General features: G+C 38.5%; 1 protein-coding gene and 1 long non-coding RNA gene across 5 annotated transcripts; one reads left to right on the forward strand and one right to left on the reverse strand.

Moving 5' to 3' along the window:
• Nucleotides 1–737: 737 nt before the first annotated feature.
• Nucleotides 738–8,395, reverse strand: LOC144657082 (uncharacterized). 4 transcript variants are annotated; one of them, XR_013571458.1, is made up of 4 exons: nucleotides 8,121–8,395; nucleotides 6,851–6,895; nucleotides 1,419–1,520; nucleotides 738–895 (listed from the first exon to the last, which is right to left on the reverse strand). It is a non-coding gene; the product is annotated as an uncharacterized LOC144657082 (long non-coding RNA). The 4 variants fall into 4 exon arrangements; XR_013571459.1 differs by having other exon boundaries at nucleotides 818–895; nucleotides 6,808–6,895; nucleotides 8,121–8,371; XR_013571461.1 differs by lacking the exon at nucleotides 6,851–6,895 and having other exon boundaries at nucleotides 818–895; nucleotides 8,121–8,350.
• Nucleotides 8,396–12,031: 3,636 nt separating this feature from the next.
• LOC144658831 (uncharacterized) lies at nucleotides 12,032–13,751 on the forward strand. Its single transcript, XM_078519312.1, has 2 exons — nucleotides 12,032–12,140; nucleotides 12,550–13,751. Exons 1-2 carry the CDS (start codon nucleotides 12,123–12,125, stop codon nucleotides 12,835–12,837), a joined length of 306 nt encoding a protein of 101 aa, XP_078375438.1. The 5' UTR covers nucleotides 12,032–12,122; the 3' UTR covers nucleotides 12,838–13,751.
• The last annotated feature ends 478 nt before the right edge of the window (nucleotides 13,752–14,229 follow it).

Consider the following 14,229-nt stretch of genomic DNA (forward strand, 5'->3'; position numbering starts at 1 on the left):
CTCACCCTGATAATTCAGTCCGATTTTTTTTTCTTTACCCAGCCATGGTGCAGTTTATAAATAATTATTTAAAGTGAGCCTCTTAGCTTTATTCTGAACTTAAGGCACGAACTGATAAATGCACGAACTGATAATAGAGCAGTTTTCAATTGAGTGTCGTAAAACCAAAAGCAAAGTAATTACTCTGGCCAATCACAAAGGACACAGACAATCCAGTGAGCCAATCAAAACTCGAAGCAAATACATGTCGCAAGCACGAAGCGCCGAAAAACGTGCGCGAGCGAGTCACGATTGGTTTTGGTTTTAGTTCTGATTGGTTGAGAAAGTGGCGCGAGATTTTTAAACCAATCACTAAGCGTAGTAATGCAAAACCATAGCTAACGCAAATTACTTTCGACACTCAAATGAAAACTGCTCTACTGGGCTATCAGCAAAAATTCTTTTGTAGTTATATCTAGATTCTGTTGCTGTCGATAATAACTCTAAGATAAAGTTAAATTTAGGGTATAAAAATCATTCTTCCTGTTCCTCTTCTGATTAATCCTTTTTGCAAAGCCACCAAGTTAGGAATCCATACCTGCACCTGTAAAAACAAACAAATAATAAAATAAGCTACAGAGAAAATGGAATTCATAATCTGATTCTTCTCGTATTTTTATGATAAAAAAAACAAGTTATGCTTTTCTACAACTAAATGTTATCGTTTTCGTTTTCTTTGCTGGTGTACGCGAGCGTGCGTGCGCGCGAGTTAGTGTGCGTGTGAGCGTGCGTGTTCGTGAGTGAGGTGAGTGTACGCGTGCTTGCGTGAACGCGCGCGCGTGTGTTTTGGTATACTTACAATATCCAATTCCGCACAGCAGCACCAACAGAAAAATTCCACACTTGAAAGACATGGCTAGCAAATGAAAAAAAAATAAGAAACAAAAACACAAGATAAGTTTCAGTAAGCTCTTGACGGTGAAGAGCTGAGATTCAATGGATTAGGCGCTTTAACTAGCGGAGGAAATTTCTTTAGCGAGAAGCTCTCAAGGAAGAGGAAGGAGGGGTAAAGCAAAGGAGAGGGACTCAACCCGGACAAAATGTTGTCGAAGGTCTTTTACCTAGTGCATGATACTCGAGGTGAGTAAAAGGTGAGTAAAAGGAACGTCACCTACAACAATCGAGAATTGAGAATTAGGTACTGCGACTCACTTTGTCTTAACATTTCAGATATTGCGATACATAAGCTGTTAGCAACTCGGTCATTTGGTATTTTGTACTTTGTGAAAGGCGTCTATAAAGGGAAATAGCTTCGTCCAGTCCTCATATTTGGTAACGGCTTATACTCCAAGAGGTACTACATCACACAGTCGTTATATCTTACAAACATAATAAAAAACGCAATTACTTTCTGCACTGCACTTTTCGTGTTCACTTACTTCTTTGATGAAACTCTTTGGCGACAAGTTAGACCTCCGTTAGTAGTTGGTTCTCTGTTGAGAATGGGATACGATCCTTGGCGTTCTCTCTTTTAAGGAGTCCTAATTAGAAAAATAAAACTGACAGTTTACAGTTGTCAGTTCACAGCTGACAAATGATCCATTAAGACAAAAACGATCACTAAGCATAGCTTTCTAAAGGGCCCTAAAATAGCACATGGCTAATGGCGTTTCTCTATTAATGAGCAGAACTTTCCACCGCTAGTATATTGCATAGAGACAGCGCATGCCTAGTGGCGTTTTTCTATTACTGAGGAGCAGAACTTTCCACCGCTAGAATATTGCATAGAAACAGCGTATGCCTAGTGGCGTTTCTCTATTACTGATGAGCAGAACTTTCCACCGCTAGAATATTGCATAGCAACAGCGCATGCCTAGTGGCGTTTCTCTATTACTGAGCAAAGCTTGCTAGCGCAGAATATTGCATAGAAACAGGTAATGTTTAGCGGCGTTTCTCTCTTATTGAACAGAACTTGCCAGCGCCAGAATGTTGGCGTTCATTTATTACAGCAGAGCTTGCTAGCAGAGCTTGCTAGCGCCAAAATATTGCATAGAAACAGCGCATGCCTAGTGGCGTTTCTCTATTACTGATGAGCAGAGCTTTATGGCGCCAAAATATTGCATAGCAACGGCGCATGCCTAGTGGCGTTTCTCTATTACTGATGAGCAGAGCTTTCTGGCGCCAAAATATTGCATAGCAACGGCGCATGCCTAGTGGCGTTTCTCTATTACTGATGAGCAGAGCTTTCTGGCGCCAAAATATTGCATAGCAACAGCGCATGCCTAGTGGCGTTTCCTTATGGAAGGGAGAGTTTTCTAAATTTATTCGTTTTAAACAAAAGACGACAAAAGCTTCCTTTTGGGAGGACAAGCAGATTTGTTTGTTATTACCTAGAAAATTGATATTTCAGTTCACGATGCGTTAAATTAAATTTAAGTTATTACAAAAAAGAAAATTAAAAGCGTGTGACTGTGTAAATATTAGCTTACGAAGAAGCTAAAAGCGAAGTGGTCCAGAATTATAGGTGTCCGGGAATTATATAGACAGAGATACACTACATGTCTACAAAACTATCTTTGAATATATTCGAAAAGTACCAATGCATAATAATTATTATATTGTTTACTTCATACAGCAAAAACTGTTTCGAAGCTTATGTTAATTTGTTACACGAAACAAAAACCCCATAACAATCAAGGTACTAAAGAGCAAGTGACTACTGACAGACTTGCAGGCTCTGAAAGTTCTTTTAACCCAGAGAATAAACTGCTTTATTGCCGTGCCACTTAAAACAAAAGCACTCCTCGAGTTCGCCGCGATCCACACTATGTTACGAAAGTAAGCTACGGCTTTGAATATTCATTTACAAGGGATCTAATAAACGCAAAAAGAGTAGCGATATAATTTATGTTCAGGATCTTGTATTGCCGAAACGTCGCAACAATTTCAACATCGTGATATTCAGTTTTGTCCAAAGTTCGCCGAATTTCTTTTAACTAATGCAACCCTGACTCACTTACATTTGGTACCACCTAAATAACATTTTACTGATACCTTGTCCTATATCCGGCATCAAAATCATGTATGAAACCGGCGAATAAAAAGAGAAAACTGAACAGGACCTTGCGTTCAGGATTCATCGAAAGTCAGAATAAACGCCTTTTATTTGACTCAACACAAAACGTCATAATGCGGTTCGCACACGTTGCGAGGAGAAATGGCCGCCAGAATTGGCAAGAACCATCGATGTCATAGATCGTGTCCTTTAGGTCAGTAAACAACGTTATCGGTTTATATTTTATAAATACTGTTGAGTTTTGTTTGTTTAAGAACCATCGTCAGGTTTAACCATCGTTCAACGGTGTCTTGACCCTCAGTTGGTGAACGGGTAGTAGTTATTTGCACTCAGTGATCAGTATTCCACTGTGTCCTGACCGTCTTAAAGCTCATCTAGCTATAGGTCGCTAGTTAGGAGCTCTATGTTTTCTGTATTTTAAATTAACGCGTCTGGGGAAAATGAAAACTGAGAAATTGAAAAGTCAAAGCGATGGAGAATAAGAACGAAATTGCTGGAAGACGTTTGCTGTATATAAGTGTTATTCTTTACCATTTCAATTTTGTAAACCATGGTTTTTAATTAGTCACAAAGAGCATTTAAAAATAAAAGAGCTTTAATTTCAACAACGCTGCAAAGAGAAACGGAATAACCAAAATATGTTGTGATAACTGTTACCAGCTTGTCTATATTTTACACTCTACACACGAAGCTGAAGATTATAGCATTTGTCTACACAAAGACAGTGAAAAGAAACAACCTGAGCGCTACTGTATATTAATATTCTTAGCCTTTTTGACTTTTATAAATGAATTAGTATTCACTTGTAAGTCCACAAGACAAGAACTTAGAAACGTTACGTACAGGAGATAATCTCACTTTTCTTTTCAACCAAAGTGCACGTAATAGTTTTTTTGTCACGTTTAGCCTGACCCTTGTATAGCTAGTGAAAATATGTGTATAATTTTATAAACAGGATTTCGACACGAAAAGAGGTCTTTTGTCGAGTCAAAGCCCTTCTGTCTGTTCGTGATACAAACTACAGGAATTGATTAAAAAGAAAAGGTACCTTTCCAGTGCTGATTTTGTCTTCCGTAACACGCGATGACAAAGATCGAAACTTGACTTGGCTCTGAACGTTTTATCAACCCAGAGGACGGACGCTTCAGTTGCGGTACGGTGCGAATTGAAACGAAAGCCCTCGTAGAAACTGCCACGATCTGCAGGTTACGAAACGAGGGTATGGATGTGAATAATCATTTTGCACGGGATCAAATAAATTAAGAATTTGCGATGCAACGCAACAAAAAGGCCATCGATCATAGTAATGTAAAGAGAGTAACGTTGTAATTAAATTCGTGTTCAGGGTTAAGGACAAAATAAACGCTTTGATGACTAAACAGAAAAAAGCCATGATGTGTTTCCATTCCTTAATGGCTGAAACACTTTTCAATAAATGTAACCGCATAACAAACAATCTTGGAACCATCGCTTGAGCTTATTTATCGTTTATTTGTACAAACCACATTATCGAGATGATATGCTATCGCATGATGTGACAATGTTACGATGTATGATAAATAATTTGTGTTTCCTTAACGTTAAGTTGTTAATGAACGTTCGCGTCAGTGTTGAGGCTACATATACTCAGTGTTAATCTATTGTGTGCAGTCCTCATTTCCTTTGAATTAATCACTTGTGGTGTCACAAACATTGAGCTAATAAAACTGTCAGCGAGTAAAATTTTCCCATGCATATACTCCCACTCCAATAAAAAAATCAAGCACGACGGTGAATATTTATTTATCATGTGCCAAAGTTAAACGTTTGCGATACAACGCAACAGAAAGGCCATCATAGTACTGTAAAAGAGAGTGGTGATTTAATTCAGTTAGTTTGTTCATGGTTTAGGATCCATGCACGAAGCATTTGAAAGAACCTTTATGATTAAACACAAAGCAAGCTATGATGTGTTCCCTTTCGATGTAAACACTGGTCGTGAAACGCTATTTATTCAAATTGCTGCAAGGCAAAAAATAGAACGTGTGGCTAAAACTGGGAAAGAACCATTGTTTCAAAATTATCGGATGATAATGAGTAACGTTAAGATCTATCTTTTTCGTCGTTTTTATCAGTGTTTTGCAAACGTGTAGTAGCTACATTTATCATGTCAAAAGCAACCTTGGATTTGTTACAGTGCCATTAAACAACATCACACCGATATCGCCTCCGCGAACCCGTACGTGTAGTTTCTGTGTAGTTTTATAAAAACAAAACAGTCTCAGCTTTAAGCTCCTGTTATGCTCCTGCCGATGTAATTAATCAAAATGCAAAATGTTTTTTTAACAACCGTTCACTAGCTCGTTTGTTCCTTTGTTGAAAGATTTAAACCCTTCTTTACCGAAGCGGGGGGAGGCAACATGAGCGGTCGCGCTTTGCACTCGTGTCACGCGCGTGTCAAGCGCGTGTCACGTGCGTGTCACGTTCGTGTCTTATTGGCCTTGATTTCTTGCAAAAGCCGCGTAAAATCGGATATCACTCAGGCTGCCAAAATCCTTGCACGGCCAAACGCACAAGCATAAGTAGAAACGCATAAGTAGAAAGAAAATAAATCAAAAGCTTCCCAGTGGGGATGACAAGAAAATTTATTTATTTTTGCCTAGGAAATCAATATATTTTAATACACCAAGCCTTAGATTGTAAACATGTTAAACTTAAGTTACACTATACATTCTGAAAAGTCGCAGCAACGAGGAATAATCACGAAACTCTCGGGCTGACTGTAGTTGATAGTCGACAGTTGACAAACGAGCTATTAACTACGTGCGGTCACTGAGCAGATCTTACTTGCTCCAGAATAAAATTGCCTAGAAACAGAGTATGCCTTGTGGCGTTTTTCTACGGAATGGAGAATTCAGTTTTTTAATTAATATTTGCTTAATAACAAATTATGGAGCTGAAAAACTAGAAATGACTTCTTCTCAGATAAATGTTTGCGATTTTTTAAGCTATACAGGGAGAGTTTAAAGTCTAACAGCCATTACCGCATTTTCTTAACTTTAGTTTATTCCGGTTTTTATTTTAAAGAAAAGACGACAAAAGCTTCCTAGTGGGGAGGACAAGCAGATCTGTCTGTTATTACTGAGAAAATCGATCTTTCAGTTCAAGATGGCTTGGATTAAATCAGTTAAGTTACAAAGAAGAAAAAGCGTGACGGTATGAAAATTTTGCTTACGAAGAATAAAGAAAAGTAAAAGCGAAGTGTCCAGAATTATAGGCGTCCGGAATTTAAGCAGAGATACTGTGTCTGTCTACAAAACTATCTGTATATATATTTGAAACTACCAATGCAATGCATAATCATTTTATTGTTTTCCTCAAACAGCAAGAACTATTTCGAAACTTACGTTAATTTGTTACATGAAACAAATCTCTTAACAATTGAGGTATTAAAGAGCAAGTGACAACCGACAGACTTACAGGTGTCATTAAATCAAACCTGACTTGGCTTTGAGAGTTCTATTAACCAGAGGATAAAGGCTTTATCAGGCGGTGCCAATTGAAACGAAAGCACTCCTCAAATTCGCCACGATTCAGACTATGTTACGAATTTAAAAAAGCCACGACTTAGGATATTTATTTCTACACGCATAAAGTTGTAGCGATATAGTTTAAAATATAGAATTAAGAATTGAACAATGTCAACACCGTGGCATTCAGATATGTCCAACGTTCATTTCCTTTTAACTTTATTTAATGCAACCCTGACTCACGTATATATGGTACCACGGCACCTAGACAACATTGTACAGATACCTCGTCCCCACTCCGGCAAAGAAACAGCCTGTATGAAACCGGCAACTGAAAGATAACAGGATCCTGCATTCAGGATTTAGGATTGCTAAAGCATCGATAGTTAAAATTAACGCCTTTGTGACTACACAATCATGATTTTAGCAATGATGCGTTTCCCACTCGTTGCGAACAATGGCAGACCTCAAATGTGTGGTTATAGCTATAGAATTGGCAAGAACCATTACATATGTATAAGATCGTGTCGTTTAATTCAGTAAACAACGTTATGAGGTGAAAATTACTGTTGATTTGTGTTTGTTTAAGAACCGTCGTCAGCTTTAGCCATCTTTTAATTTAGCAGTGTTTTGACCCATACCGAACAGGTAGTAGTTATTTGCATTCAGTGATATCCCATTGTGTCCAAACCTCATTTACTTTTGGATACGAAAATCATTGTATCTGTTTCCATATTTTAAACTAACCCGTCTGGGAAAAAATAAAAACTGAGAGACGAGAAATTATAAGAGCCAAAGCGATGGAGAATAAGAACGAAATTGCTGCGAGACGTTTGCTGTATGTGAGTGTTATTCTTTGCCATTTCAAATTTGTGAACAGTGATTTTTAATTTTTAATAAGTGAATGTGTGTCCAGCAGTAGCAATGAAATATATATATATGATAGATGCAAGTGCGGCCATACTACTGTAAACCTGAAAAAATTTTTCAGGCTCTGAGCGGGAGTTGAACCCACAAAGCCACAAAGAGCATTGAATTAAAGAGCTTTAATTTCAACAAGGCTGCAATGAGAAACGGAATAACCAAAAGTGGACACTAATTTAATTGATAACTGTTATCAGTTTGTCTATATTTTGCGCTCTACATACGAAGCTGAATATTACAGTCTGTCTACACAAAGACAGTGAAAAGAAACACCTTTAACCGTACTGTATAATAATATTCTTAGCCTTCTCGGCGGTGAAACTACAAGCCAAACCGCCCACTCATTCAAATTAAAGTCAAAGCACGTCAAGGTTCGGTCTTTTATAAATCAATAAGCACTCACTTGAAAGTCCACACGAGATTAAAAACGTTACGTACTTGAGATAATTTGACTTTTCTTTCGACCAGAGTGCTCGTAATATTTGTTTTGTCGTGTTTTGCCTGACCCTTGTATATCTAGTGAAGATATGTGTATAATTTTACAAACGGGCTTTCGACGCAAAAATAAGCCCTTCTGTCTGTTCGTGATACAAACTACATGAATTGATTAAAAAGAAAGCAGAGAAAGGTACCTTTTCAGTGCTGATTTTGTCTTGTGATAGTTTCTGTCGCACGAGATGACGCAGATCGAAACTTGACTTGGCTCTGAGAGTTTTACCAACCCAGAGGAAGAACGCTTCAGTCGCGGTACGGTGCGAATTGAAACGAAAGCCCTCCTAGAATCCGCCACGATCTCCAGGTTACGAAACGAGTGTAACTGATGATGGCTGTGAATAATCATTTTGCACGGCAACAAATAAAATAAGAATTCGCGATGCAACGCAACAAAAGGCAATCGATGATAATAATATAAAGAGAGTAGCGTTGTAATTTAAGAGCGAAGGCACAGATTTTTGAAGCAAACCTTGTCCACGGTCAGAAATAAAAGCCTCCTTTATTTTTAATTTTTAAACAGGTTTAAGTGAGTTTTCAAAGGTTTCGGGGTTTATTTTTCAAAATACCGCCGACTTTCGGAAATATTTGAGAAAATCGATTTCGCACTATTGAAGGCTAAAAATAGCCCAATTAAATAGCAAAATTAAGCATTCGCAAAAACAGATCGCGTTGTTGATAGAAGTTATATCATCGAGAATTAGAAACATATACTTAAAGTTGAAGTATAAATCAATGTTTTTATGCCTGTGTTTCGGTTTTAGATTGTACTTTTCACAGCGAATGTAACGCTCTTTGATGACAATTTTATAACTGCTCAGTGAATAGAGTTTCACTTCATAATAACAACATTACGTCTCGATATGTGGCCATTCTTTGATCGGCTTCATTTTATAACTATAAAATGCCCAAAGACTCTTCTTTATCTACATATAAAAATTGGTTTGGGTTTTTAAGCGAGCGCGTTTTAAAATGCCATCGAAATCTGGGTAATTTAACTAAAATTTGAACTAATTTGCATATCACCGTTTTGATGGTCATCAAAACGGTGATATGCAACATGTTACATGTAACGGCCGCATTCGCGTAAAAGCTGCAAACTCTGGTTTTCCTTAAATTTGTGCTTAATACTAAATTAAACTTGAAATACTTTTCTATCGCTACTGAAAGGATCACTTAACTTTAATATTGCTGCGGTAGATACAGTTAAAGCGGTGAAAGGAGCGTTTGATTTATAAACAGTGGAGACTCACAGATGCCACATTTCATTCTCTACAAAAAATTACGATCTATAATAACATTTTCTTGAATCTGAACAAGATCATCTTTTACGCAGCCATGAATTTTTTTTTATATCTTCGCGTACTTACCCGAAATTAGCTGCAAGGGACTAAAAGGCCAGTGTTACGATTTGTTTGTGTATTACGTGACGATTCAGATAAAGTTGTGAACGCATGACCGGTAAATGGAATTTCAAGAATGTTTTGTTGTTGACGGGTAGTTTACTATTTTTATTTCTTTTTTTGGGAGTGAAAATATCTTTAAATAGTTAGAGCTATTTATATTTTTAAATTGCTATTATTTATATTTCTTATAAGTTTTCATTTTATTTTAGAATTTTTTTTTTTTAATTAGATTTTAGGTTAACCAGGCAAGGCCCCTCTGGATACTACGCTAGCCGCTGAACGTGCCACCCTCGATCAAGCTACAAGCCGTATTCAGTGCAGACGCGTGTGCCGATAGCTCACTATATTGATAATAAATTAGTAAAAGAAACTAAATCTCCCCGATAAACATTGAAAATTTCACATATCAAAAAGCCAAAAAATCCGCTGCCCACGAACACTTCTGTCGCACAAAATTGTGTAAGCATCCAAATTAAATTAGAAAATATAATTATAAACTTACAGAAAATATCACGAAATTTTAATTTCGGAATTGAAGTATGTTTGGTTAAGTGTCAAATTTTAAGCATACAGAATTTACAGAAAACACCTTTGCATCCAAACAACAAAAACCTTTTTAAGAAGATAAAAAGCGTTCTCTGGTAAAATATTTAAAAATTATAAGCTTTCGACAGCATGACTGCTGTCTTCGACGGATAAAAATGAAGTAGAAGACGAAGACAGCAGTCTGGCTGTCGAAAGCTTATAATTTTTAAATATTTTACCAGAGAACGCTTTTTATCTTCTTGCAATGAATCCTGGTATCGAATCTTCAATATTTTTATAAAAACCTTTTTGCTGGCATTTGAGAATGAATACAAAAAAAGTTTAAGAATGGGACGGTGGGTGGTGAGTGGATTATACTGGATCCGTGCTCGGATCCGTGCTCGGCCTGTAAGCAAACTCTGAAAGTAAACAATGTTTGAAAATACTTTTGAATCACTGTTTGAATTTTAAAGAAATACCCTCCTTCTTTCTCATGGGCAGAGATTTTCCTTTTCAGTTCGTGCTACTGGTCAGTTGCAAGTAAGATTCACGACATGTCAGTATAATGCGTGACGCTTATGCCAAGGTAAAAGGAATTGTGTGTGTGGGGGGGGGGGGGGGGGAGGGGGCAGTACGAGTGAAATGAACATCAAGGTATTTTTATACGCATTTCACTTTTTTCAGTGGGAAACAATGGAGGGCAGCGCTTGTTCGTTTCTCGCCATTGTTGGCCGTCGCTGCGGTTATGATTCAAAAGATAGGACAAAGTCAGTAGAAATAGTTCCTTTGCTCACCTGTCATCGAGATATATCAGGACACAAGTCAGCCTTTTCTATTATCGGGATTGAAGATGAAGTAGAATTATTGTTGGCTAGAGCAACAATTTTTGCGCCGCCTCGAAACATAGAAAACTGGACTATATGTCTACAACGTTAACATCGTGCATGCCTTGGCGTCAGCTGGAAGCGCAGTTCTACTAAGTGGCCATACCAGTGAGCTTGTCGAGGCACAACACCACTACCAGTAAAAAGCCAAAAGCAGAGAGAGGCTTAAGTAAGTTGGGCTCGCAGTTTGTAATGAAAGAGACAGAAATCTTTCTTCCAGTCGGCACGGGTGTTTTTATTTAAACCACAGTAAAGTTACTTAACAGGTATTTCTTAAAACCGTTTTTCATTTAAATTCTAAATTCCGATCTGATCTGAAGCCGCGCGCTCAACAATGGATATGCCTCAGCTAATTCCTATCATCAGAAACGCGCATGCTCCAGTTAACCAGGCACAAGTCAATCTCGTACATCGCGATCTCGTTCCCAGAGCCTGCGTTCCCCTTTACAAGCGTTTGGGAAACTCAACGGCTGTGCGCTCATCCAAAACGGGAACAAGAACCTGGTTCCTGTTTGATGTGCGCCGAAGACTGTGGTGAAACGAAAATGTTTTCAACAGCCAATTCTATTCGGTCGACTGTTTGGCGGGCTAGCTTTCAAATTACCTCAAAGATCCCGATTCCTGGCGCAGACCAGATGAATCGCAGCCTCTGGGTACGAGACTGCGTACATCGAGTCTCAGTTCCTTGCTGCGCAAGCTTAATGCAACAAGTGAGTCGAAATATTCGTTGCAAGATCAATTTTAATGGTTGTGAAAACAATAAAAACTGGCCGGAAGTAAAAAAAAAAACCGAAGTTCGTCGAACGTTGCTTTCAAAAGCTAGGCATGCTCAATGCAAGCAGAAGTCCGATATTTTCGGACTTCGTTCGTTTCACAACTTTCCATGGTCGCTCGTTTCCCGACCGCTTGTCAAGAGAAACGAATCCTTTGCGCACCCTCGGTTTACATCACCCCTTTAGACAAATTTGTGGCCATAGTTTAAGTGCCTTGGTATTGCAGGCGAAAAAAAGTATTCTCTATGCGGAATTTGTTCTTGCTGCAGCATTTATTACCTCTTACCAACCTTTTGCGCAAATAAAACTTCAATACGTATTTGTCACGTCAATACCGTTGCTAGAAATCGGTTGAACGGCACATGTTTAAACATATTTGACTGTTATTTTCTAAGTAAAAAAAAAATTCTGCAACTTCGCGTAGGTAAAAGCGTAAAACCAACAGTTGCGGAAATCAATTGCATTTAATTTTCACAGGCGTTTGTTCTAATTGTCGGAAGCTTCTTGTGGATGCTGAAAACAAGGCGGCAGTAGAAGACGAAGTCATTTTGCAAATGGAAAACATGTCGTTGGTAAGTGTAAACCATATCTTGTAATGTACCACTTCAATAGCCGGGTTATAAAAAAATTGCTTCTACTTATTGCTTGAGTCACTAAAAGCTATCAAGATTAGCCTCAGGCGTTGGATATCAGATGGTAGATAGCCAACGAGGCGCGTAGCGCTGAGTTGGCTATAACGATCTCATATCCAACAAGCGCGAGTGGAATTGTTTTTTTTTAATTGCCCAAAGAATTGCAATATTTGAGCTCTCCAGCTGTTTCCGTTGACGCGTATCGGCTACCATATCTTGCGGTCCATGGTATTTGAGCTCATATACCATTGCCTGTTAACTAATCAAAACTCAGGAGTTGCAATATACCATTGCTAGTTTTTAATAATAGGTGGTATTGAGTAGGTTTGAATTTTATTATTCGTTACAGAACACCTCTATTGGCACTGCACCAGTGGCTCAAAGTACGCCAGCGTCTCTGTGTTATCCTTCCAACGTCCAAACGCCAGGGGGGAGCTTGTATTGCCCTTCAGACACTAGCGTTGACATCACACCTGATTCCCACAGTAGGGGGCCTACGCGCGAAGAGTCTACATCGCTGACCAAACTGAACGAATTCTTAGAATTCAGGCATACTGTTATTATTCCATGGAATGAAGCCGTCGTCGCCATCTTCGCAAGGCACAACAGGCAGTTGGTGCTGTTTTATATGAGGTAGCACCAAATCAACCAGGCGAGTTTTAGCACTCGCTTGTTCCATCGTTGAACAAGCAATTCTCAAGTGACAGCGAAAGCGAGGATGAAGATGTGGATAACGTTCTCATGAATGCCCTAACAGAGTGCTACAGTAATGCAAGCACCTGGGATACCCGACGACAAATACTATCGAAAATGGCAGACAAGGTCACTTTCCGAACTCTGAAAAAGTGGATCCCTGGTCTTACTCGTGTCACAACACCAGGCGTGATCTTGAATTTGAGAAAAAAAATGTACATGTACCAAGATCGGTAACAACAGGCAAAAAAGCCATCTGAGGGGAACACATTATTGTGCTATGAATCCCTCTTACCTAAGTGTAGATGCTAAAATCTTTTAACAGTTTGCTGATATTAAAAGTTGAATGTGCCAACCCAGGGAACATCTTGCCAGGATTTTTTTTCCAGCCCACTGTACAAGCATGAATTTTTTTTTGGACCACCGTCCTGTGCAGGATTTTTTTTTTCTTGCACGCATGCTCTTGCGGAATATATATTTTTTTCAATATCACACATCCCCCCCCCCCCCCTCAAAAGTAAAATGGTTGGCCCCTAATGTCCTCACACGAGCAGTGAATAATGAGGCCAATTTGCCTCCCTCCCGATCCCACCTCACCTCCCCCCCCCCCCTCCCTCAAAAAAGAGATATAGGCTGCTCACGTCTCAAGTTATTCCCTTTCCCGGCTGCCTAGCAGAAATTCTAAAAAGGACGAACGTAATTCCCTGAAGTATTTTGTGCTTTTGAAGATATTACTTCATCGGTATGCGTTACAATCTTCCATACCATAAAAAGCATCACGCATAACGCAAACTGTCGTGACCTTTGACCGTATCTTTTTTTCAAACTTATTCAGTGTAACTGCTACGTTACGCTCTGCTAACAAATTCATCAGATGGACAAGAACTGGACTCTATGCTTACAGGTATGTCATCGTTTTCAAGTGTAAAGACATGTTTAACGCAAAAATTTTAACCAAAACCAGAGTTTTCGGTTCTTGCGTGAATGCGGTTAACATGGCATCAAAACGGTAATATGCAAATTAGTTCACATTTTAGTTAAATTACCCAGATTTCGCTGGCGTTTTAAAATGCGCTTGCTGCAAAACCCAAACTAATTTTTATATGTAGTTAAAGAAGAGTCTTTGGGCTTTTTATAGCCATAAAATGAAGCCGATTGGAGAGTGGCCACATATCAAAAATTCAGGTTGTTATTATGAAGTGAAACTGTGTTTACTTAATCAGTTATAAAATTGTTATCAAAGAGCGTTACTTTCGCTGTGAAAAGTATAATCTAGAACCGAAACACATGCATGTAAACATTGCTAAATACTTCTACTTTAAATATATGTTTTTTA

Source organism: Oculina patagonica, chromosome 6 (genome assembly GCF_052425735.1).
Source record: "Oculina patagonica isolate OP01 chromosome 6, crgOcupat, whole genome shotgun sequence".
Classification (NCBI taxonomy): Eukaryota; Metazoa; Cnidaria; class Anthozoa; order Scleractinia; family Oculinidae; genus Oculina; species Oculina patagonica.